Below are 25,879 nucleotides of genomic sequence, written 5' to 3'. Positions count from 1 at the left end.
GACTTTTTAGAATGTGACTTTTTCTCCAAATCAAGTATATTTTTTAATAAGTGGAAAAACAGTGGTTATCAGCATGCATAGCAAAGTTTTTCTGCCTCGTAATTGTTTGGTTATTTGCAGTCAGAATGACGGCTGGCCTGTTGAGAAAGCCAGCATGGGCTTCAAGGGCTGGGGGAGGCCCCAGCACAGACTTTCCAGGGGCTCCCTTCCTCGTGGCCTTGCCGACAGCCGGGATAAACCCTTTCACCACCTGGCTTTCCTCATGGGCCAGGCTGGCCTCTGCCTCCCTGTCCCTGTTCTCTAGTGTGTGTTAACAAGAGCCCTGATTTGGTGATTCTGTAGCAATTATGTGGTTCCAAGTAAGAGTCCAATGCCTGTCTTCACTTTCCCCCATTCCATGAGAAAGAGCTGTAGCTCCTAGGAGAGTCAATACTTCATCAGAGGGAATGGGTTTAGATGTGCATTCCCTGCCTTGGTGGCTTCATGGGTCACCTCTGAGAAGAGCATACCAAAAGGCTTGAGGAGCTGGCATGGTGGTGAGGACCCAGCCTGCCTCTCCTAGGCCCGCTCCTGTGTGGGTGTTGTCCTTGAGAATGTTGGTCCGTTCTTTGCTCAACTGCAGCTGGATGCTGGGATGTCTACAGTGGTATCTCTGCCGGCAGGGGAAGCCCCCCTCACTGTCCTCTTGCAGGACATAACCCAACAAGGCTCGTCTTCCTTCCTGAATGCGGGTCATTCTGCAGTGCAGTGGGATGCCAAATCCCCTGGGAACGGGGAGGAAACATCGCTTCCTGGAGTGCACACAGCCTGCTCCCCATGAGTACCAGTAGTGTTCAGACAGGAATGAGTGTCCGGCCACTTGGCTTCCAGTCCTTACTGTGCCGGAGACCCCATTATGGGATCTTTCACAAAACACGTCTCTTTGGGCTGCCGTGCCCCTCATCTGTAAGGAAAGGGGCTGGTCCCATATCAGCCACACTCCACCAGGGTTAAGAATATACAAGGCTGCTTCCTTCCCTTCGGCCTGGGACGAGGCCTGGGGTGTATGTTCTTTGGAACAAACTCACACTTCTAGTTGAGAACTGCTATTGCAGGTGACCACTGGTTGTGGGACGCCACATTCCTGGCAGAGGCTTGCTTCCATGTGAATTCTGTGGAGAGGGCCAGCAGAGCCGTGCATTCGGTGTTCAGAAGTCTGCTTGGATTGTTGCCGGGGTTAGCATCCTAGCCAGCCCTTCTGCTCCACTGCCCAGTGGGAGCCATGCAACTCATCTGTAAAGGGGGGACCCCAAGGCCTCGGCCCCAAGTGTCCAGATGTGGCCCTTGTCTCCCTCTCCTCAGTCCCCCCACCCCAGAGGGCCCGCCTAACCTCATCCTTCCCCACTCTGCCCAGTGAAGTGCCTGGCTCTCAGTTGCCCCATGGTCAGTATTTAATGAAGACATGAATGAAGGACTCCTTCATGGCTTCCCCTCATCTCTGGGATAAAGTCCCAGCTCTTTCAGAGTTGGCCCCGGCGCCATTTCTTCCTGGTCTCTCCCCACTCCCTGCCTTGACCTTTACATAGAACCGTGTATAACGAAAGCCCACACTGGCCATGTCTCTGGATGCTGTGCCGTGTTCATCTTGTTACCTTGGTCTGGAACAGATGTCCCTCTCCTGACCACCTCCTCCCATGATGTCGTGTTCCCCTCTGCCAGGGCACCTGTCACATCTGTTCCTCCCTCTGTCTCCTCAGGGGGATGGGCGTGGGCGAGGGGCTGACGGCATGGCCGCACCCATCTTTCCCTTGCAGCAACTGCACATAACAGGCTTTCCATGCGTGCATGTGGGTGAGTGGGTCAGTGGGGCACTGAGTGAACGGGTGATCTCAAGAGACAGCGATTGTGGAGCATGGGGTAGATGTTGGGTGGCTGTAGGCATTTATTCAAGGTGAAGGGACGAGCTTGGGGTGGGTAATGACAGAAGTGGTCTGCTGGGGATCCCAGAGGGCATGGCTCTTCAGCCAAGAGACGGGACTTGCTTTCCTTGATTTATTGAAGAGCCAGGTGGGGTGTCGTAGGGAAATAGTAGTAGTGGAAACCGCCACATGAGAGGCTGCGTGGCTCAGAGGGGAGCAGTGCAATCCCTGGGGTCTTGTCTGGGTTTGAGTCCCAGCTCTGCAGCTTTCCAAGCAAGCCTCAGTTTGCTTAGGTAAGAAATTGCTCTTACTCTGGCAAGGGTGTGTCAGAAAAGGGCTCGCCCAGTCTCTGCTCACTTGTTTGAGGGGCCAGCGGGTTGTCTGGGGAAGGCTTTCTCCAAAGTGACGGTGGAGAGTCACTGGGGATCCCGTGGGCACCCAGCCCATGCTGGGAGACACCACACTTTGTCCCGCAGTCCCAGAGAGACGGGAGGAAAACGAGGGACGTGCACCAGCCTGTGTGAAAGATTGCCGTAGGAGCTTGGGGTCTGCAGATGTCTGTGGATGCCCTGAGAGGAAACGAGTGCTCTGTAGGCAGAAAGTTCAGAAAACTCAGAGTTGAAGGTGAGCACCTTTCTTAGCTACAGGACGTGTCAGAGCCTTTACGGCCCTGATGTTCATCTTGAGTCTCCAGGGAGAAGCAGAGCAACTCTTCCTAAGATTGTTGGGTAATAGCTGAATCAGTTTCTCATTTTCTTTCAGAGGTAGCAGGGGCGGGGGGGGGGGGGGGTTGGATTTCAGGAGTGTGAGAGATGCTTACCTTAGAGAATGATGAACTCCACTCCTCACGCCTCTGGCTGGGAAGAGCTCTGCTTCCCTGTCTCTAAATGCATGCAGCGAATTTTATACTTTGTTACCATGGTCAAGCATTCCTCCACCTTCCCCTTTCGTTCTTCCTGGGCAGATGTGTCACAGTTTGGGTCCGTCTGCAGGCTGGCACCAGACTCCCTGGGTACTGTATTTTCCGTCTTTTGACCTCTAATGAGAGCGTGAAATGTGGTTTTTCCCACATGCAGTGAGCCACCTAATGCACTTGTTCTATGGGTTGTTAACAGTTTCATGAAAAAAGAATTCTGTGGTCATGCACGTTTAGTAAATACCAAGTCAAGCAGAATGCAAGGTATCTTCACTGGTGTGCTCTCAGCACCTTTCCTTGCTGACCTGCTGTGGGAATCTGCAAGAGGAGGTGGGAGGATATTTGTATCTATTCCTAAACTTGATTGGGTCTGGAATCCTTTTCGTGGAACACCTCACAAGTTTAGTATTCAAGGATGACACTTGGGGATCTGGTGTCTGGCAGCCGGTGTCTGGCAGCCATTGTCTGTCACTTTCTGGATGTGGACGTCCAGCAAGCTCTCCTCTTTGGCCAGGTAGTGCTGGGAGAGGACACAGGCTTGATGACAGCCCCTAATGCCAGGCAGGGCCACACCAGCTATCCCAAGCTTTATCTGCAACACTTTTGTCTCTAACAGTCCAAAACCCCGAGCCCTTTCCTGAACAGTGGAAGATAATTAAACAGTTTACACATATCCCTAGATTTCAGAAACCCCAGAGTTCAGCATTCCATGGTGCTTGGCTCTGAGAACTGAGTCACACTGCTGAAGTTTCTGCTGGTTTGAAGGAAGGCTGGAGACCAAGTAGAACAGCAGCAGGAAGGCTGTCTGCTTCCACTGGGAATTCACCAGACAGGTCTGATTCCACTGTGAATGGCATGACACTTTTGTGTTGTTGTTTTAATTAAGCTTTTTACTTTGGGATAATTGTTGATTCATATGCAGTTGTAAAAACTAATATAAGAGGTCCCCCATATACCTTTAACCCAGTTCCCCCCAATGGTGACATCTTGCAGAACTTTTCATAACCAGGATATTGACGTTGATGCAGTCAGGATACAGAACGAGGAGCTCTCATGTTGCCCTTTTATGACCACAGCCATTTCCTTCCTGTCCCCACACCCTCTAATCTGCTTTCCACATTTACAGGTTTTTCATTTAAGGAGTCTTATATAAATGGAATTGGACAGTATGGCATTACCTTTTGGGGTTGGCTTTTTTCACTCAGCGTAATTCTCTGGAGATCCATCTCGGGAGTTTGTTGCATATATCAGGAGTTCATTCCTTTTTATCACAGAGTTGTATTCCATGGCACGGATGTACCTGACTCTGTTTAACCATTCGCCCAATGAAGGACATCGGGGTGTTTCCAGTTTTTGGCTGTTACAGATCAGACTGCTGTGAATATTCATGTGTGGGTTTTTGTGTGAACATAAATTTCCATTTCTCTTGGATAAATGCCCAGGAGTGCAATTGACAAGTTGTGTGGTAGTTGCACATTTAGTTTTTTAAAAAACTGCCAGACTCTTCCCAGATGGCCATATCATTTTACGTTCCTACCAGCAATGTATGGGTGATCAGTTTCTCCACGTACTGGACAGTATTTGACACTGTACTTTTAAAGTTTAGCCATTCTGATAGACGTGTAGTGATACTTCAGTGTGCTTTAAATTTGCATTTCCCTGATGGTCAGTGATATTGAGCATCTTTTCGTGTGCTTACTTGCCATCTGTCACTGTCTTGGTAAAGTGTCTGTTCATTCCATTTGCCCATTTTCTAATTGTATTATTTGGTGTATGTTGTTTTGTTTTGTTTTGGCTCTTGAGTTTTGTGAGTTCTTTATACATTCTAGATACTAGTTTTTTGTTGGATATATAGTTTGAAAATATTTTCTCTGAGTCTGTAGCTTGTCTTTTCATCTTAACAGGGTCTTTCATAGGACAAACATTTTTAATTTCGACAAAGTCCAGTGTGTTGATTCTTTCCATTTATGGATTGTGCTTTTGATGTCAGGTCTAAGAACTTTGTCTAGCCCTAGATCTCAAGCATCTTCTTCTTCGTTTTTTTCCTAGAAGTTCTGTAATTTCACATTTTGCATATAAGTCCATGATGACATGTTTTTTTTTTTTTTTTTTTTTTTTTTTGAGACAGAGTCTCGCTTTGTTGCCCGGGCTAGAGTGAGTGCCGTGGCGTCAGCCTAGCTCACAGCAACCTCAAACTCCTGGGCTTAAGCGATCCTACTGCCTCAGCCTCCCGAGTAGCTGGGACTACAGGCATGCGCCACCATGCCCGGCTAATTTTTTCTATATATATTTTAGTCGGCCAGATAATTTCTTTCTATTTTTAGTAGAGACGGGGTCTCACTCTTGCTCAGGCTGGTCTCAAACTCCTGACCTTGAGCAATCCACCCGCCTCGGCCTCCCAGAGTGCTAGGATTACAGGCGTGAGCCACCGCGCCCGGCCTCATGATGACATGTTTTTAAAAGCCTGAAACAAGAAATGGGAAGCTTGTGGTTCCAAGAAAGAAACAGAGCAAGTATTGGCTCTTGTAGGAACCTAGAACAGACAAGACGAGGGGACGGGGTGGTTCTAGGGTGCAGAGTGGTGGTGCTGGAGACAGTGCCACTTTGATGTTGCGGCAGGCCTTATCGTCTTTGGGTGGATAAGAAGGGCTGCAGTGAAAGGCCAACTCCTTAATCCCACCCATCCACATCCTTACCCCTCCCAAAGTGCATTTAGATCATATGCTAAATGCTTGGGAAATTGCGTGGTAAGAGATATCTTAAATCATATGATTGAGAGATCAAAGTCTTTCAGATGGGGCAGGAAGCAGGCCTGGTTTTATTTTTAAAGGCACATCAGTGGTATCACTCCCCAGAGAGGGGAGGATCTTGTCTTGGAGGCTGCAGCCAAGTGCTGAAACAGCTTCCTTCTTTGCTTGGAAATGCATAGCTGTCAGGAAGCTGGCATGCAAATCTCAGGGAATGTGCCAGTGGCTGGCAGAGGTGAGCGGCCCTTCTGTGGCCTCCGAGGGAACTTCAGCGTCCCAGCACCCACAGCTCGCTCTCTGTGTTCTTAGCCACAGGGCTGTCTGGTCCAGCTTCTCTTGCCTCTGTTATGTTAGAGGGTGGTACGGCCTGGAGTTAGAGAATACCTGGGCTGCCATGCTAGTTAGCTGGGTAACTCCAGACCAGGGTCCTAATCTCTCTGAATATGGGATAGAGGTGCCATCTCTGGCATGGTAGAGAGCAGTAGGTGGACAGGTTTCTTCTACTCTCTGGAGAATGCCCAGTTCTGTGCTGTCATACTTACTGCCTGAGGAAATAAGAGCCACTGTCACCCACCTGTTTAGGAATGGGGAAGCTGACGACTGTGGCCATCTAAAATATAAATAGAGGTGGTCTGGCTGGGCCCTGCAGCAACTGTGTGTTGACATGCCGTGGGCTGTGAGGGCCTGGGAGGCCCACGTGTGAGTGTGGAGGTGTGTGGGCCTCTGGTGGGGGCGGGAGGATGTGCAGTGGCTTGTGCTAGGATTTGCCGCCTCTGCATCTGCGGAGTCAGGTCCTGCCTCTGCTCTGATCACATGATGTGGCCCCAGCATGGGGGACACCACTCCCTGGTAGGTGCAGAGAAGAGGTGGGGGAGGTGAGGGTACTGTCCAGAGAAGTTCTGCTCACCAGGGATTCTTCTGCCTGCTTCTGTTATGAGGCAGCTCCACATCCTGAGCAGGAGTGGGGGTATGGATTCATGTTCTCCAGTCATAGCTGCGCTGCTTCCTGCTGCGTAACCTGCAGCAAGTGCCTTTCTTCCTGTGCCTTAGCATCCCCATCTGTGAAGTGGGGATGGTCATAGTAGCCACCTCTAGGGTTGTCACAAGGGTTAGTGAGGGAAGACGTGGAGAGTGAAGCCAGTACCTGGCTGCTGGTCAGCACGAACAGTGTTAGACTTGTTCACCCTCCCTGCTATCGTGGCCAGTGCTCTTCCTGCTACCCTTTCTACTGAGGAAGAAAATGCACGTGGAGCGGGCCTCCTTTGGCTGAGCGGGGAGGGGGAAGCTCCCTGGGAGATGCACTGCCCCATGCAGCTGACTGCTAGCATTGGAACCATTTCCTGGAGGCTACAGAAGCCCCAGGGCTCCATTCCAGGCTCCAGCTACAAAGGCCCTTTGAGGTTTTCACCACCTGGGACAGACGTGTGTGCCATGGGAGTGTTAGGGTGCAGGGGGGTTCAAGCGAAGGCTCTGCACGGAAGATCCTCATTTGTACCTGGTGAAGGGGTGGTGGAACTGCTTAGGCTGCCCCTGAGCTGCACCCCCTTTCCAAAAGCCCTCCACCACTCCGCTGAGGTGTTTCTACACCTAAGGATTAGGTTCCAAAGTTCAGCCTCTAAGTTTGCTTTAACTGCTTCGTAAATATAAAATATTCACATGATTGACAAGTACCTTAAAATAATATGCAAAATAGGGGGGGCAGAAATTCCATTATCATCATATCTGAGAGCAACATATAGTATTTCCTCCCCTTTTCCTCTCTTCTAGAGAGCGGCAGTCATGTGAATTGATGAGCTGTTTACCCTGTTTTTGGTTTAGCATGGTGGCATGGACAGTCTCCTGGGTGCGTGAGTAGTGCAGACTGCTCCTCGTCTGAGGTTGAAACAGAAGGGCAGCCATGAGAAGGAAGTTGTGTTCCCTTTGGGAATTGTGAGTGAGGTCACCACTTTGTTTCTCCTCCGTGATTCTATTTATTCAGGTCCTGCTTGGTGAGGTCAGAAGAACAGAGACCATATTAGCTACTGACAGAGCCCATTGGTCCTGGACTCCTGGGTGACCCCTCACCCAGCTGCTGACCACCAGATAGGGAAGCCGGAGGGGATATGGCCTTGCTGGGTGAGGTACAGTGGCTGTCATGGGGCTGGGGACTTCCCACCTAACTCTACCTGGTGTGGTGCCTTCCTTAGAGGAAAACCACTCACAGCAGCTGCTTCACATCCTCCAAGTGGGGTGGTATGGACTCTCCTTGGTTAAAATTTCTGGGGTTCATCCATGGCCTTAAGGGTTACTCTCATCCCTTAAGATCATTGCCATCTCTCCACCTTTTCCAGTTTTCTTGGCCAGAAACAGTAGCTCAGCCCCTCAAGTCTGGGCGAATCCATGCTACTCGCTCATTGTTCTGTGTCCTGGCTTTCTTTCCTCCTGCCTGCAAGGGGCAGAGCTGAACAGCAGGGACACACCTACCTTGACAATCGTAACGAGACTAAATTTAGCCTGTTCTTAGTGAGAAACCAGGGGATTCAGTTCAGCTGTGCAGCACCCTGGGGTTGGTGTCTCCACACAACGCAGCCTTACACACTGGTGCTCTGCTGACTTCTAGGCCGGGCCCATCCTCCACCAGGGCTGAGAGCTTGTGCAGGGAACACCAGCAGTATGCTGGGCTGTGCAGGCTAGCAGGCTGCCAGGGAAAGGGGAGCAAAAGGGGAAGATGGGTTTAGGGGAAAATAAAGCCGACAGAGATGATCAGGTGGCTGTGTTGGCCCTGACCTGTAGAGATAAACACTTTTGGTTTTTATGACCCAGAGGGTGCCCATTTGTGGATGGGAATTCTGGGGGAAGTGGCTCATTGTTCCTGGCTTTTCCTCTCCTGGTCCAACGTGGTACCACTTTGCCCTGCCCAGATGCCAGGACAAATCATCTCCCTGTAGACATGGAACTGACTTTTCAAGTCCTTGGAAGTCGCTGCCGGTGTTAGGATGGCACAGCCTTTCTTCCTGGGGAGCGCAGTCCAGATGTGGCTCGCACAGCTTCCTGGGGTCAGCAGTGTCTGGTTGGAGCTCCCAGGGGAAGTGTGGGGAGGGTGTGTGCAGACAGGGGCCTCGGGCCGCTCCTCACTGCTGCTCTCTGGCAGAGCTGCGGCCAGGGCTGGGGTGAGGGAGGGGTTGTTAGCCAGCTCAGGACAAGTACAGTTGTCTCGCCACTGCCAACCCTGGTGTTAGTCAGTGAATGCCAGCGTTTGGGGTTAAATTGAGCATAGGAAATGCATAAGTAACTCCAAAATCCTTTCTATTTGAAAGTCCATTCTATTTGACATTTTAAAGAGATCTATCAGCTGCTTTACCTTAAAAATATTTTCACTGTACATTATATGTTTAATTTTTTTCTTTTTAAAAATTTTTAATTGGATGGTCTTGCTTCAGAGTGTTTTTTTTTCTGAGTAGCATTCCTTGCTTCAGTTTTATTGTGGTCAATGTAAGAGATGGAACTAAAGTTGTAATTCATTTATTTATTCAACAAATATTGATTGAGCACCTTTTATGTTCTAAACATAGTTCTGGGTGCTAAGGATATAGCAGTAAATAAGGTTAAAAAATTCCAGGCCATGTGCAGCTTACATTCTACTGTTGTCAAGACTTCAGGACCACTTAATACTTTAGGAGGTTTTGTTTTGTTTTGTTTTTAATTAGTAGACTTTTGGAGCAATTTCGAGTTTACAGAAAAATTGAGTGGAAAGTACAGAGAGTTCCCATGTACCCTGCCCCACTTCCCCTATTATTAATGTCTTGCCTTAGTGTGGTACATTTGTTAGAATTGATGAGTCAATATTCTGATACATTATTACTAACTAAAGTCCGTAGTTTAGCATTCACTCTTGGTGCTGTACCTTCTATGTATCCACCATTACAGTATCACACAGAAACTAGTCTCACTGCCATAAAACTCCTCAGTGCTCCACCTATTCATCCTTCCCTCCTTCCTCACCCCTCGCAGCCACTGATCTTTTTCCTATCTCCATAGATTTGTCTCAGAATGCCATACTTTTGGAATCATACAGTAGGTTGTCTTTTCAGATGGCCTTCTTTCACGAAACAATGTGCATTTCCTTAGGAGGTTTTCTCATTGTTACTGTTTTTTATTTGTGCATCTTAAAATGAAATGCGGGACATTCCGATAGTTTGGATTGGATCCTGATGACCTGCAGTCATGCATGGATTGGGTCACCCTCATCAGAACAGTGGTGACTGGCTCTTGACCGTCTCTAGATCTCTTAATTTTACATCTGGGGTTTTCAGCTCAATGGGTGTAAGCTGATGGGTGGGAGAACCAAGTGGGATGTGCTGCAGCAGGGTCCCTGCGGCCATGCAGTGTCATGGGGATGGGACATCAGGTCTTCTTTGCAAGGAGTTAATGGAAACTGTTCGTTGAAGACCCCAAGGGAAGAGTGACCCCAGAGGAAGTGAACGGGTTGGAAGGTTGGTTGACACAGCCCAGTCCTGCCTTCAAAGGGGTTGACCTTGCCTGGCGGAGGCTGTTTATCCCGCCACTGGGCTGCTCTTGTTTTTTATCCCATCTCCACCTGAATAAACAGATCCGGAACGTCATCTGCAGCCAGGCTGAGAATCTGCCAAAATTCCCCAGGGAAGTGGTGATTCACCAGCAGCAGGGGAAAGAGGGAGTGAGTGAGAGAGAAAGAGACCTGCTTATTCTGATTTTCATTTCCTGTCCAGCAAACAACCCAGGCTGGGCCATTTCTTCTTACGAGACAGCAATTTCTTCGAGCAAATGATCAATTTATGCAATAGAACACATGATTTTGGTTTTGTTTTTAAGAAGATGAATGTAAAGCAGCCTAGTGAGAGGGTGATGCTTTTGGGTCCTTCTGAGAACAGCGACTTTTCTTCAAGTTGGCTTAGGAAAGCTCTTCTACACTCTCTTGTTCTTTGAAAAATCTCTTCCTCATTTTCAAGTTGCATATGGGCACTGTTCTAGCATCGGGTGCGTTCATGTTTCTTGCCAATTAGGGACTTAGAATTATTCTATTTTTTTTCTTTTTTGGTGCTTATTAGGCCCTCACTTATTAAAAAAAAAATTATAATAATTCTCTTTGACACCTGAAGAAGATTAGATTGAGCCTGGCCATGTTCTGTGGCCCCAGGCTGTATTCTTCATTCGTTTTGTGGGGAGGGGTGCAGGAAGGGACCCATGAGGGCAGTAGCGTCTGAGAATGTGGTCCACTTGGATCAACTGGTTTTCAGATTCATTTCAACCCTGGGGGATTTGGTTTGAAAGAAAACTACCAGTGTCTACAGGTTGAACATATGCATACTTGATGACCTGTGTAGCAATCCCATGCCTGGACATTGCACACCTGCCAGAAATGCATGTAAATACACACCAAAAAACACGTGCAGAGGACATGTCCATGTTCATAACTGTGATTTTTGCAGTAGCCTGAACTGGAAATAACTCTGTCCATCAACAAGAGAATGAAAAAAAAAATTGCTGTATTCCTTCAATATAAATACTATACAGTGATAGAAAAGAATTAACTACTTCAAGTCCAACAGAGCTTAAAGGGAAAAAATAGAAATAAAAAAAAAGAATTGGCTACTGCTAATGCAACAACCCGGGTAGAACTTACAAACATAATGTTGAGTGAAGGTAGCTACTTACAGAGGAGTATGTATAGAACAATTTTGTGTCTATATGGCACAAAAATAGACAAAATCATGAGTGGTAAAAATTAGAGGTCTCCTTTGGGAAGAATAATAGCTAGGAAAATGACAGGAGGACAGAGACTTCTGGTGTGCTGAAAATGTCCTCTATCTTGATCTGAGAGGTGGTTACATGGGTGCATACATTTTGTAAAAATGCATTGAGCTCTATACTCATAATTTATGCACTTCTCAGTATAACTGTTACATTTCAATAAAAATGTTTGTAAACAAAAGAACTGCCAACACTTGGCCATAGGGTCTGTCTGGTATTGGTGTGACAAAGGAGAAATCATCAAATCATCATCTTCATGTGTGTTTTTGAAATGGTTAGCATTTTTTGGCACATACAGTAATACAGTATAGCTCCTTAGGTCAGGGCTGCTCTGTCCTGTGCTGAATTTCATAATCAATAACGTCAGGAGCTCACATAGTCTCACGTTGTATGGATTCCATGTATGGCATGTTAAGCTACACCGTAGCCTCAGATGGCACATGTAGGTGTGCACATACCTTCATTCATCTTGATCAGACCTTTGAGTGTCCGCAGTGTGTAGGCAGAATGATTGGGTGTACAATGCAGAGCTTTTGTAGGAATTCCAGAGTGGCACCATGGTGGGCAAAGTGCTGCCAGTGCTCGGAGGCTGTGGGGTGTGGAGTTGGGTGGCCTGTTACAGTTTCTTCCCATTCTAAGCTTAGGTGAAACTATTTTTTAGCCAGAGGATCAGGGAAGGCAAGGAACTGTAATTTGGGTTTTGTTGACTTGTTAAGTAAGGCATGTGAAAAGTTTGATCTTGAAGTAAAATTATGGAAGATTTGCTGTTTCTGGTGGGAGTCCACACTCAGGGTTGACAGTGTGGACTCCCGTGAGTCACTGTGAGAGTCTGGAAGAGCCGAAGGGCATTCCTGCTTAGACTTAGGACTGGTGAGTCGGCCGGCTTCAGTGTGCTTCAGACTAACTGGCAGAACTAAACTGAGGAAGGATATGCAGTGTGGATCTGTGTGTTTTCTGTAAGATAACCCTGCTTTCACTGACTCCAGCAAGGAACCTGGCTCATCTTTCGAGGAACATAATAGTGATGTGGACTTATATTCCATTTCACCTTCCGAAGAGGTAGGAAAGATGTTGGCGGCAAACATTGTGATTAGTGATGTGTGACGTGGGCTCTGGAGGGAGAATGGGAGGGCTTTCTCTGTGCGTTTGAGGGGTATTTAGCCTCATTTTCCAGGTGGTTAAACCAGGTAGAGAAAGAGTCATGTATATACAGTTCCAAAGTTGCATCAGAGCTGGAATTAGAATCCAGGTCCCTGGCCCTAGAAACCCAAACTGGTTGCCATAGTGTTGACAGGCTCAGCAAACTACAGCCAAGGGCCCAAATCTAGGCCCACTACTTGTTTTTATAAGTAAAGTTTTATTGGAACACAGACACACTCATTCATTTACATATTGTCTGTGGCTACTTTTACCCTACAACAACAGAGTTTGACTGAGACCATATGACCCACAAAGCCTAAAATACTTAGCATCTGGTCCATTATGGAATAAGTTTGCTGACCCCTGGTATAGACAATAGGTACATAATTTCAGGAACCAGAAGTTACCCACTTGACCCACCTTGGCCCTGTGCCTTTGATGTTTTTGCCCTTTCCTCCTGGCTGTTATCTGTGACATGAGATCTTTTCTCCCACTAACGGGAATACCTTGTAAACCAGGCTTTCCCAGAACTGTAGTGGAACAATCACTTATGATAAAAAGTTTTAAATGTTGGTTTCAAATGCCTCCATCTGTTTTACTGTCTAATTTAACATTGGCTCTGAAAATGTAGCCAAGTGGGGAGAGCTTATCTTGCCTGCTCTCTGCCTTTGAAGACTGATTTTATTTTTGAAGCCTTTAACAGGTGTTGGTTTAATAGACTTCTGCTGTATTAAGTTCTCCTCGCTCCAGAGGGCAGCCCAAGGGGTAAACTGACACGAATGCCACGTGACCTGGCCACCACACACTTCCCCCAGTCCCTGTAATTGCAGAATCACTAGTTGTGTTTGGTTGCAGAGAAAGACTGGACTGTTCCTTTGATGAGGCCAGTAAGAACTGTTCCTAGCACGACACTCTCCTCTCACCTTGCACCATCCTCATGCTTTTTTGTAAACTTAAATGGATCCCTTTGCAGCTTTACCTTCCCTAAGGATAAAGGTACTCGTTCCTCCCTCAAATGCAGGTCTGTTAAGGTCTCAAAGAAACTCTTCTATTCTTTCCATCCAGAACCTCCAGAATAAGAACTTTAGTTTCATCTGCCTTCTTTGCCGAAGTTTGGTTGCACAAAGCCTTGTGTGTATTTGCTACTCACGCAGCACTCTGGGACACTGGTACAAAAGCTGGGCCACCTGGCTGAGTTGACCAAGAAATAGCCAGCTGACATTTAGATTTAGCCAAGCTTTGCTGAAGGCTTCTGGGTGGAATCTGGGGTAGTTCCCTTAAAATTCTGCCAGGAGAGCATCTCGGGCTGGATAAAGTGTCACGCTCCTCTGGCGTCCCAGCTGTGTGACCACAGGTAAGTTTCTGCAGATCTCTGAGCCTCAATTTCTTCAACCATCTAAGTACAGATGCTCCTTGACGTAGGATGGCATTACATCCTGATAAACCCCTCAGAATTGAAAATGCCGTAAATTGAAAATGCATTTAATACTCCTAACCTACTGAACATTATAGCTTAGCCTAGCCTACCTTAAATGTGCTTCGAACACTTATGTTAGCCTACAGTTGGGCAAAAACATCTAACAGAAATCCTATTTTGTAATACAGTGTGTAGTATCTTGTGTAATTTATTGAATACTGTACTGAAAGTGAAAAACAGAATGATTGTATGGGTACTTGACATATGGTTTCTACCGACCATCTATGGTGAAGTCAAACAGTTGTTAAGTCGAGCCATTGTAAGTAGGGGACCACCTGTAGAGATAATAAAAGTAGTACCTACCTTGTTTGATTGCTTCATGATTTCACTGATGTTTTGCCCAGGGCCTGCTGTATACATGATAGATGTTCGTTAACAGATCAGCTATTCAGAGGTTATAAGAGGAGTTCTTGCACAGTTAGGTTAAAGGAATGACATGATGACCACCTGTGTTTGCAGGTGGCATTAAAAACAGTTTCCTGAAAATGGAATGCCGGCTTCAGTCAGGGCAGCAGACACCTTTCCACAGCCGTGGACTCTCAGGCAGGAAGCGGGAGGGCTTCCCTGCAGGGGTGTGAATACTTGCTGTGTCCTCTCACCTTGGTAGAAGTGGGTCCTGCAGGGGCTGTCTTAGACTGGCAGGCTCCCCCTGAAGTGGTGGGGTTCGGTGAGCTTGGGTCAAAGACATGGGCCTGAGTCCCACTTGCCGTTGGAGTGAGGCGGGGGCTGTCATCTGGCTGGTTGGGGATCTGTTGGATCTCTGGGCACCCTGAGTCCCACAGAAGTTGCAGTCTGGGATTTGCTTTGAAGCGTGGCTCCCCGAAACACCCTGGTCTTCCCAGTGGCTGGGTCTGACACTCTGTAGCTGGAGCAGGCCTGTTTCATGCATAAAGCTAAGAGTAAGAGCTCTGAGTCAATCCTTGGTTCCTGAGGGGGGAGCCAGGCCTGCTTGTTCTCATTGAAATGTGGCAGAGGAGGAGATAAGAACCAATCATTCATTAATTTTATTCATCCTTTTGCCAAAGCACCTTCTACAAACTAGACCCTGAGCTTGGCTCTGAGGACACAAACATGACTACTAAAAATGAGAATTCATTTTCTTGAGCAACCACTACATGTCAGGTCATATGAGCCCGTGGGGCCTAGGAACTTAACACCCTGCTTTACAGATGGGGCTCCTCCAAGGTTCACACCCATGGGAGGTGTAGCTGGGATCTGAACTTGAGCAGAGCTACACAGCATATTGGTCCACAGTGCTGTGCCATGTTCCAGACAAGGAAGAACTCCCTGCCTTGGGTGGAACTGCCAGGGTGCACAGACACAGCTGATGCAGTGTGGTTCTTGCTTCCTGGGGAAAGGGATGCAGAGTTCTCCTGGAGGGCAGAGCTTCGAAGTCAGCTGTCCTGCATACGGGACATTTCAGGAGAAGGATTTGATCAGGGTCCAGGGCTACAGTCTGGAGCAGAGGGACTGACTTAGGTTGGGGGAAAGGTGGCATGTGTGTCCTCAACAGCTGGGGATGGCAGTGTTGGAGCCCTGAGGATCTCTGGAGCTGCTGTGGGCTCAGTTTGTGTCTGGGCAGTGATGTCATAGGGCACCTGGGATACTATCCTCTCCACATGGTCCTGAGTTCTGATTGAACTCAGCTACTTGCGTGGTTTTCTTCTGCTTATATGCTGGTGAGTCCGAAATCTGTGTCCAGCCTCAGCCCTTCTGAATTCAACCTGTATTCACGCTTTGTGATTCAATCAGCGGGCATTTATTGAGCACCAACTATGTGCCTTGCCCTGTGGCTGGAAACATAAGAGTGAACAAAGGAAACATCTCTTTGCCTTGGTGGAGCCACATGGGGGCAGGGGGAGATGGTGAACTAGAAATAAGCAAATACTGAGGATATTAGATGATAATTAGGACTTTAGAAAAATAAAGCAGTCAAGGGGGTAGAGAGTGTGTATGTGTGTATATGTGTGTGTGTGAAGGGGCTTGTGGTTGTAGAGAAGGTGGCCAGGGAAGGCCTCATTGAGAAGGTGACATTTGAATAACGCTGGGAAGGGAGTGAGGGCGTGAGACACCTGGATCTCTGGGGAGCAGCATTCCAAGCAGTGGGACCACACTGGTGAAGGTCCCCAGGCCTGACATGTTTGTTGAGGGTGGAGTGTAGGAGGTGAGGGGTGTGTGTGCCAGACCCTGTGGGCCTTGGGGGTCATCATAGGGACTTACTCCTGAGTGACATACAAGAACCATTTGGGATTTGGCAGAAGAGTACTGTGGACTGACTTGTGTTTTATTTTTAAATTGTGGTAAAATACAAATAACATAAAATTTGCTATCCTAATCATATTTTTAAGTGTAGAGTTCAACAGTGTTCAGTTTATTCATGTTGTGCAATGGATCTCTGGAACTTTTTCATCTTGCAAAACTAAAACTCCATGCCCATTGGACAACAAAGCTCCATTTTCCCCTCCTGCCACTCCCTGGCAACTACCATGCTACTTTCTGTGTCTGAGAATCTGACTACTTTACATGCCTCGTATCAGTGGAATCATACAGCAATTGTCTTTTTGTGACTGACGTATTTCACTTAGCGTAATATCTTCAGGGCTCATCCATTCGGTAGCATGTGTCAAAATCTCTCTTCTTTTTAAGGTTGAATAATATTCCCTTGTATGTATATACCACATGTTGTTTATTCATCTGTTGATGAACATTTGGGTTGCTTTACCTTTTGACTATTGTGAATAATGCGTCTATGAACATGGCTATACAGATGTCTCTTTCGAGATCTGCTTTCAATTCTTTCAGTACCCAGAAGTGGAGTTGCTAGATCACGGTGATTCTGTGTTTAATTTTTTGAGGAATCACCATACTATCTTCTTCAGTAGCTGCACCATTTTACATTCCCACGAATAGTGCTGGGGGGGTTCAATTTCTCCACATCCTCACCCACATTTGTTATTTAATTTTTTTAACAGTAGCCATCCTGAGGTGTGAGGTGATGTCTCACTGTGTTTTTGATTTGCATTTCCCTAATAGTGATGCTGAGCATCTTTTCATGTGTTTGTTGGCCATTGTTTGTTTTCCTTGGAGAAATGTTTATTCAGGTTCTTTGCTCCTTTTTTAAATTGGATTGTTTGTTTTCTGTTGTTGAGTCGTAGGGGTTCTTTATGCATTCAGGGTGCTGGCCCCCTATCAGATATATGATGCGCAAATGTTTTCTCCTATTCACTAGGACACCTGAGCTGACCTGTTTTTAGCAGGATCTCTCTGGCTGCGGGGTTAGGGACAGACCTAAGTGGGCAAGGATGGAAGGTGTGGCCAGTGGCCCACTAACCTGGTTATCTTCCATTTCCAAACTGGAAAATATTGGATCGCTGTCATTGTCACCTCCTGCTCTTGTGGGCTGTAGTCCTATGACTGTTCTCCTGTGCCTGTGTCCGTATGGCCGCCATCTCTTACCTGGCCCACTGTGATGTCCTTAGCTTGGCCTGGGAGGCATTTCCTGATGTGGTCCTGCCTGCCCCACCAGCTCCACCATCTGATCCAAGCTCCTGGCCTGTCCCTGCCTGTCTCCTCCCAGTTCCAGCATCCCACCCTCAGACACTTGCGCCAGCATCTTCTCCCTGGCAGGATTGAATCCCCCCCCTCCGCCCCAAGCGCCCCCCCCCCCCCGTCCCCACTCCTCTCACGGACCCTGCCACTGTGGCCCGCACTCCCACGCACCCTTGTTCCCCATCTCCATGGCTGCTACTTTGGCCAAGTGGGAACTTTTTCCAGTCGTGAAAGAGACTTGTCTTCCGCACAGTGTCCTTTATCCAGAGTGGGAGGCCTAGGATGTGTTTGATTCAATGAATAAATAGACTGACGAGAAAGAAGCAAAAGGTATAAGACCAAAGACAAAGACCAAGGAGACAGAGGAGGGAGGTGGGGGAGAGGAGAGAGACAGGCGGCGGGAGAAGTGTCGGGGTTCGCAGCTGTCCCACGGCCGAGCAGCAGAGTCCTCCCCACGCCAGAGCACTCTTTGTGCTGCCTGGGACAGCGGCGCCCGTCCCTTCTGTCTGCAGACCCTCTTTTCCTGGCTCCCTGGTACTGTATTCAGAGTTCCCGGATAAGGCTCAGCTCTGTCGCCTTTATTTTTTGTTCTTTTTCTTCCCATACTTTACATAATAAAGGTTTGCTTCTCTTTTCTTTTTTCCTTTCTTTTTCTTTTGGAGTCAGAAAACTGAAGAGACCATCTTTATTAAAGAACTCAATAAAGAACTCAAAGGAAGTGGCTTTGGGGGGTGGGAAGGAGAGGTGAAGGGAAAGGGTCCTTTCATTCTAGGGAGATTTCTCTGTGTGCAGAGTTGTGCCCTTGTAAATGGATTTTTGAGTTCAGGGCCTGGGAGACTTGTGAAGAAAAACAAAGGAGTCGACAAGAAGCCCCAGAGCTTCTGGGAAAGAGGTCCTTGTTTATGCCTGTTGGAACTGATTTGGTCAAGTGTTTGTTTAAAGGAGATGCCACTTGGTAAGCGACGCCTGGCTTACTTGTGTTGCATTCAAGAATGCTTTGATTGGCCGGAGATGCTGACACTGTTGACTCAGAACTGGCCCGAGTGTGAGTGCCTGGGACCTAGAGGCCTAGCGCCACCACCCAGCACATTCTTAAGTGTCTAATATTGGAGTCAGGGCAGTGGTGGTTTGAATCTGCCCGGCAGAGCAAAACCCACAACAGGGTGGTTAGGTATCTCCAGCCTCGGTTGGCATTTGTTGTCTGTCTCCTGATTAATAGCTATTGGTTCGTGGGTTAGATTGTGGGGTCTACAGACAGAGGATTAAAGGTGCGAATAAGTCATGGTGGCAAATGCCTTTCTTGGGGGACTGGTAAGCACTGTGAACGTTCACCTTAATATCTGCCAGGTATTTCAGTGAGGTTTCAGGTTGGATCATCCATGCCCCTGAAATTAAGGGCTGTGGCCCCATCTCCCAGATGAGAAAACCAAGGCGGACAAAGCTATTAAGGGTGGAGTAAGAAGGTTCAGGGGATGTGATTCCAATTAGACCCAGCAGTGAGCCCCTCTTTGCCTTTGTAGATTGTCAGGATTTTGTCATCATCTTTTTTTTTTTTTTTTTTTATCCTTTGTGTCTATCTCTGTGCCTGGTACACGGTAGGTGTCAGTAAAATGTGTGAAATGATGTGTTAAATTGGATTAAAGTGAACTCTGGGCCCGGGTGCCTATACTGTTTTAAGTTACGGGGTTGGACTAGGCCCTAAAGGTCATATATGAAGGTTGGATTGGAGCTGTCCGGCTGTGCTGGGCTCATCCTTCTGGTCATGTCATGCTGGTCTCACATGGTCTTACATATCACCGCTATGTTCTTGCCCTTCAGAAGAGCAGCCTGGGCATAGAACCTTGACAGACAAACTTGTTTCAGACAAGAAAATCCAGCATATTCTATCCAGCACTCAGCCAGCAGATAATAACTTCATGGGAAGATGAACAGGAGATACCATTTTAAAGCATCACTGCATTTGTAGTTTTATGGAAAGGCAAGACAACTAGGAAAAACTGTCTAAAAGAACTGGTGGATGGGGGGAAATAATAGTTTTTTGCAATTACTTTGCAAAAGGGAAATGCTTGAGTCACCTCCCTTGGTGTGTTTCAGACAGCACAATAAGATTCGCAGCGTGGAGGGGACTCAGCTGAAAGCTTACCTTTCCTTGGAAGTGTTGGATCTGAGTTCAAACAACATCACGGAAGTCCGGAGTTCCTGCTTTCCACATGGACTGCCTCTAAGGGAGCTGTAAGTACCTCTGTTCTGCTGTCTGTCCCTCTGCTTCCAGGCAGGGTATCGGCTTCTCCAGCGCCCAGGTCTGGATGCAGAGTGGATGTTTCCTTCTCTGCTCAGCCGTGGCTTGGCTGAGTCCGTGGGGACGCTGCAGGCCTTTGGCTTCCCTCTGCAGGGCAGAGGGCAGGGGCCCGTGGCCTGTTTCCTTCTGTGTGCCTGTTGATGGAGCATTTCCAAATCCCACAGCGTTACTGTGATGTTACAGACAGATGAGGAAGCTGAGGCAGGGGGAGGTTAATTAGCCTGTCCAAGGGCTCACCACTCAAAGAGGACGGTCCAGGATTCAGATACGGTCTATCCTGACCACAAAGCCTGTTTTCTCTCCCGTTCACTAGACTGCCTCCTAGGAAAGCTTCCAGAGAAGATTAGAGGGTAGTCAGAGGATCCTACGCTGGAGGGAGGCTCTGACAAGGCTTATCGTGTCAATGCTTATCTTGCACTATTAAAACAAGTCATTAGGTTTAGGGGGAGGGCAGTTACTCTGTTCTATAGACGTTTAGCACCTTTTAGATTTTTTTGTCTGTTTCTGTCTTACCCATGTTGATGCCCCATCTCACACACAATGGATGGTAGACAGGAAAGAAAAAAGTTAAAGCCTGTTTAATCCACTACTTGTTGGTAGGGAAGTATTGCTTTGGGAAAGAAACTGAAAATTCAGTCTAAAGAGACATTTTCCATTTATAGGTGAGTTTTTATTCCCTGTATTATTACTGTTCCAGAGCAATTTTGGAAATCGTTTTCAAGGCTCTTTTAGGGTCTTGTTGTGACCTGTCTTTTCAGGGAGGATGAGGCTTAGCACACAGATTTTCCAAGTAAAGACCCCACGGAGAGGAGTGATTTCTTTCTTAGGCTGCATCAAGATGCCAGAATTTGGGAACAGGAGGCATTGGCCATCGTGAAACCTCCAGTAGGGTCTTTCGAAAGGTGTCCCCAGCTGCCACCTGCTTGCCTGGGATAAGAAACACAACTGCTAAACTGAATTGCACTGACCTTCTCTCCCTGCATGAAGGCAGGAAGGACTTTCTATTTTGGCAGCTATGGGCCAGTATATCTTCATCACTCAGGCTGTTCTTCTTTAATCTGGAGTGTTAAGAACAAACAGTCCAGCCCCATTTGCAAGGAATCCTCATGTGCCCTGTCCTGGGTCACTGCCTGGTGAGGGGATGAAAAGTGCTTTATTCCTTTCCACTCTCTGTGGTGGAGAATTCTCCCTGGCCTTTCTCCTTTTCACTTAGGCCAAAAAAAAAAAAGTTAGCATTTGCCTGGGTGAGGCAGAAGGAGAGGTGTTGGCGGGGGCCGCGGCGGGTAACTTCTCCCAGGAATACCGTTGCTCCTCTCTTTTCTTTTTTTCATTTTTGTTACTTGCTGTAATTTGCATGCAGTGAGGAGCACAGATCTGACACTGGGGGACAGTGTCTGCCTTTCCTGTGCTGTCTCGGTGGGTGCCCCAACACACATCACCTCCTAAGTGTGGGCACGTGAAGTGTTGCCGCTTTTCTAAAGGGACTCTGTGCAGGTCTCTACCTAGAGTGTTTCTTTGAGGCATTTAAAATTATTAAAATGAGTTGATTTATCCTTATGTATTATGTAATTCCCTTCAGTGAGACCCACTTCAAAATTAAAGTCTGTTTCCCCAGATTATTCAGTTGACTCTGACCTGGCCTCTCAGTTGACTTCCTGCTTTCTAGGGCCTTCCTCGTCAACCCTGGGCAGAGCGGTGAGGAAGGAGCCTTGCAGGTGGCTCCTGAGGTGGGGCTGGTGTGGGGGGTGGCCGGGCGTGGGGGTATTTGACGTTCACTCCTACCCTCTTGGGGTGGCCCACCAGCCACCAGGACAGTGTGCTCCAGGCTGCAGGCAGGCAAGCCTGCGGGCCTCAGTTGGACAGTCCTGACACCTGCGCTGCTCTGGCTCCCCGTCTGGAAGCCTTGTGACGATAAACATCTCGTTGGAAACCTGTCCCTCTGGGTGTGTCTTATCTTGTTTTCCCAACTGAGACCCAGCTGGGTCTGGTGTCTGTAATGAAATGAGGAAGGCCTCCTACGGACCACTACATTTTCTTTCCAAACCATTCCAGCAACCTGGCGAGCAACCGGATTGGCACCCTGGAGTCGGGAGCATTTGATGGTCTGTCACGATCGCTGCTAACTCTTCGCCTGAGCAAAAACAGGATCACCCGGCTTCCTGTAAAAGCATTCAAGTTACCCAGGCTGACACAACTGTGAGTACAGAAACCCGCGCTTTAATTAAGGCTAGCCAAAGTTTATGGAGGCCAGATTTCCCCACGGACCTCATACCAAATGCGACCCCGTCCTCGTTCCCCCTTGGTAAAGCTCAGCATAAACTGTCATTAACGGCCCTGCGGCAACACCTAATAAAAGCAAATTAGGAGTCCGGTCTGGTGCCTGTGGGCTGCCTCAGAGAGAAAAAGATCCACTAGTTTATACGTGCTTGTCTTCCTTGACATTTTCCAAGACGAAATGAGGAATCCTGCTAGTTAGCTGATGCTGGCTCGTGTTTAGGTTGCATGGGGTTGGTATATTTTTGAGGTTTTAGTGTATTTTTGAAAGATACCCATAAAATCTGGGCCTTGGACATGGTGATATCTGGCTCTTCTTTGAGCAGTTTGAGAAGAAGTTAGTGTAGCCAGAGGTAGCAAGCAAGAGATGGGCCTTTGTCTTCCTCTCCTAAATCTTATAAGGTCGTTGATTTTTTATCTTATTTTATTTTTTATATTTTTCTTCCTCCTGTCATTCCCAAGATATATGATATATTTTTTAAAGGATTTATTTAATTTTTTGGTGGTCGAGGCTGTGTGCCCGCCTAGACACACACAGCTTTGGATTCAAGAGAACCTCCATTAACCAGAATCTGATGACGGTCTCGCCCCCACCCCGGTTTTTTGTTTTGTGTCCTCTTTTTAGCAGAAGAGTGTATTTCAGGAAAATAAGCCAATATGGGAAATTTGGTTTGAACAGAACAGTTGTTGAGGGCCAGGTGGGCAGCAAGATGGGATGCGCCCCGGCCCCGCCCTGCCTGTGCTGCTCCTCCCGGTGGTGACTCCCGGGCTCTGCTCTTTCCAGTCTGTGAAGAAGGTCTCATTGACACCGAGGGGGCTGTGTGGGGGGCAGGGTCGTGACACAGTGCAGAAATATTTGGGGAAAACCAAGGGCTTTCTGGTTAGCCCTGTGTTCTCCCTGCCCTTCCCCGGGGTTGCTACGGATCCAGCCCACCCCGATTCCTGCCATCTGTGGTTAACTGAAGCTTTGTCATGCTGGGGCTGGAAGCCAAATGTGTGTGCTTCCTGGGGTGTCTCCCCCATTCCAACCCCCCCCCCCCCCCCCCCCGTGCAGCAGCTTCTCTTGATACGTAGAGATTGTGTGAAATGCCCTGAGTGGAACATGTTACTGCCATCTGATACGCAGTGGTTAGGCCTTTCCTGGGTTGAGACATCTGGTGTGGATTTCGGTTGCTGAGCTAAGAGACACCTCACCTAAGACGTCCACCTCCTGAGTCATACCCACGTCCTCGCTGCAGAGTCATGAATGGCACCGTGCTGCTCAGGGAGGATCGCAAGCACACACAAGTTCTTGGAGCTGGCTGTGGGGAGCTCCCCGCGCCCCTCTTTCCCACCTGAGCCATTGGGTGGCAGCATCAGTGCCTCTGTGGTGGGCGAGACATACCGTGTGCTCCCCTGGTGTGTCCTGACTCCCGAGGGACCCCTTCACCAGGATTTCTCCTCTGGCTCAGAAACCCAGCCGGGACTGCCTGGGAATGATTGTAGGAGGGGTACATGCCTGAGATGCTCTGACCCTGCTGGCTTCATCTCCTTAGGGATCTCAATCGGAATCGGATTCGATTGATCGAGGGCCTCACATTCCAGGGGCTGGACAGTTTAGAGGTGCTGAAGCTTCAGCGGAACAACATCAGCAATCTGACAGATGGGGCCTTCTGGGGCCTGTCCAAGATGCATGTGCTGTAAGTGTGGGGCGGGGCCCTGGCTTTGCTCTGGGGTGGAGGACCCATGCACGGTCTGTTTGTGCACCGTGTGTGTATGTGCGTGTGTGTGTGTGTGTGTGTGTGCGCACACGCTCATTCACCTAAGCACTGGGCGTGGAGAAAGGCACCCAGCCCCTGCCCTGAAGGATCTTTTGAGACTTCAGCTGGACCCAGCCCTCTGCCCTTTGGGACTTCAGCTGGGCCCTACTGTCTTTGGGGACTGAGCCAAATCTCAGGGTGCTTTCCTAGCAGATATGGAAGTTTCTTGGGGAAGTTTCATCTGATAGTCAGGTAAGTTGGTTGATGGAAGTGGAGGAGGGGAGCCCTTGTGCTGGGCCTGCTCCCACCCGCCCCCCAGCCACAACCACCACCTCCCCTGCTTCCTCTGTGAACGAGGGGCTGCAGAACAGACCCCTCCCCGCATCCTCTCCACTCCCACACACCACAGGAAGTTCCTTTTCTCCCCATTGTGGGGTTGACAATCTTTCTTGATGTGCAGGTGGGACAAAAATGTATAGCTCATCCTGGGAGATTTATTTCTGTCTTGTGAGCTAATCAAGACTGTGGGTGCAGATGTTCAGCTTTTATCAAGGGAGCATTCTCTTTAAACCAGATGTGTACAATAGCAGAACGTGCTTGCCTGCCTGTGTAACATGAAACAACAACAGAGAAGCATAGAGAAAAGGCAATTACTAATCTTCTCTTTCTAAACATTAAAATTTGTTTATATCTAATCAAAAGTAATGCATCCGCATAGTTAAATAAAATCAGATAGTAAAGAAAAGCAGTCACTGCCTGCCCCTGCCCCCTCGTTCCCTCTTAATTCCAGTTCTTCTCCCGGGAGGCAGTCCCTTCTGAGCATTGCTCTTTTTGGGTTTTCTGTTTTTAGTCTTGCTGGTGGTTACTTCCAGGTCCATACGCTCATGCCACCATCTTTACTTGTCCACTTGAGATTTCCTGCTTTAAAGTCGATGATTTAACTTGCTCATGACGGCAGCCATGTCTCCCCTGCAGTCTGCAAATTATATCATGACTTCTATATCCTTTATTGGTTATCTCATACTGGAAACCAGCTGGGTCCAGGCCTGTGCTCGTGTTGTGCTGTGCCCACTGTCCGGGTGTCTCCGGTGACCACCCTTCCCCCGTACGCCGTGTGCAGCAAGGACAGGAGCTGCTGCTGGGCTTCCCACTCGCCTCCTTCCCGGCCCTTAGCTGGACCTCTGCTTTTATGTATCCAAAACACTTTAACTTGAAATCCTTAAAACTGTCATTTTGAGCTTTGAAAAATCCAGGTGGTCATGTGCCAGGTAGGAGGATGAGATTAAAAGAGAATTCTCAGAAGAAAATGGAGCATCTGCCATCTGGGTTTTTTGTTTGTTTGTTTTGTTTTTAAAAGAGACAGGATCTTGTTCTGTTGCCCAGGCTGGAGTGCAGTGGCACCATCATAGCTCACTGTAACCTTGAATTCCTGGGCTCAAGAAATCCCCCCACCTCAGCCCCAAGTAGCTGGGACTACAGGTGCATGCCACCACACCAGGCTAATTTTTCTTATTTTTAGTAGAGATGAGGCCTTGCTATTATCCCAGGCAGGCCTTGAATTCCTGGCCTCAAGCGATCCTCCTGCCTCGGCCTCCCAAAGTGCTGGGATGACAGGCGTGAACCACTGTGCCCGGCACCCATTTGGTTTTTATGTTGAACAATTTTGTATAAATTAGGAGTGATGAGTTTCCTTAGAGGTTATTTATAAATTAAGTGCTTAGTTTTTGAGCAGTGCCAGGAAGAAAAAAAAAGCAAAACTTGGTTGCTCAATGTCCTTGTAATATTGAACATGGAGCAAAATTTGAATTAGTGACTTTTATTAAAGAGTGGAATCATCCAGGATAGACCTGGGCTAGCATATGCCATGTGGAGACACAGGATAAAAGTGTACTTAATAAACTTGTTGAGAGCTAAGTCTTCAGCACTGTGCTAAAATCCTGATGTGTACTTTATTACCTCCTCATAGAGGCCCTGTGAAGTTGATATTCTTGGTTATCTCCATTTTACAGATGTTCAGGTTTATTCAGCCAGCAAAGTGACACAATTAGGAATTTAATCCAAGTAGTCTGAG

At 47.9% G+C, this 25,879-nt stretch overlaps 1 protein-coding gene across 5 annotated transcripts in view; it reads left to right on the top strand.

The window, feature by feature from the left end:
• The window catches only part of LRIG1 (leucine rich repeats and immunoglobulin like domains 1), a 112,192-nt gene that overhangs the window by 59,478 nt on the left and 26,835 nt on the right, over nucleotides 1-25,879 (top strand). For all 5 annotated transcript variants that reach the window (XM_069476036.1, XM_069476038.1, XM_069476040.1 and 2 more), the window contains 3 exons: nucleotides 19,591-19,728; nucleotides 21,848-21,991; nucleotides 23,605-23,748. In XM_069476036.1, coding sequence (XP_069332137.1) covers nucleotides 19,591-19,728; nucleotides 21,848-21,991; nucleotides 23,605-23,748 — 426 coding nt within the window. The remainder of the gene's footprint in view (nucleotides 1-19,590; nucleotides 19,729-21,847; nucleotides 21,992-23,604; nucleotides 23,749-25,879) is intronic.

Source organism: Eulemur rufifrons, chromosome 7 (genome assembly GCF_041146395.1).
Source record: "Eulemur rufifrons isolate Redbay chromosome 7, OSU_ERuf_1, whole genome shotgun sequence".
In the NCBI taxonomy this organism is placed as follows: Eukaryota; Metazoa; Chordata; class Mammalia; order Primates; family Lemuridae; genus Eulemur; species Eulemur rufifrons.
This window is presented reverse-complemented; position numbering and strand designations above follow the sequence as displayed.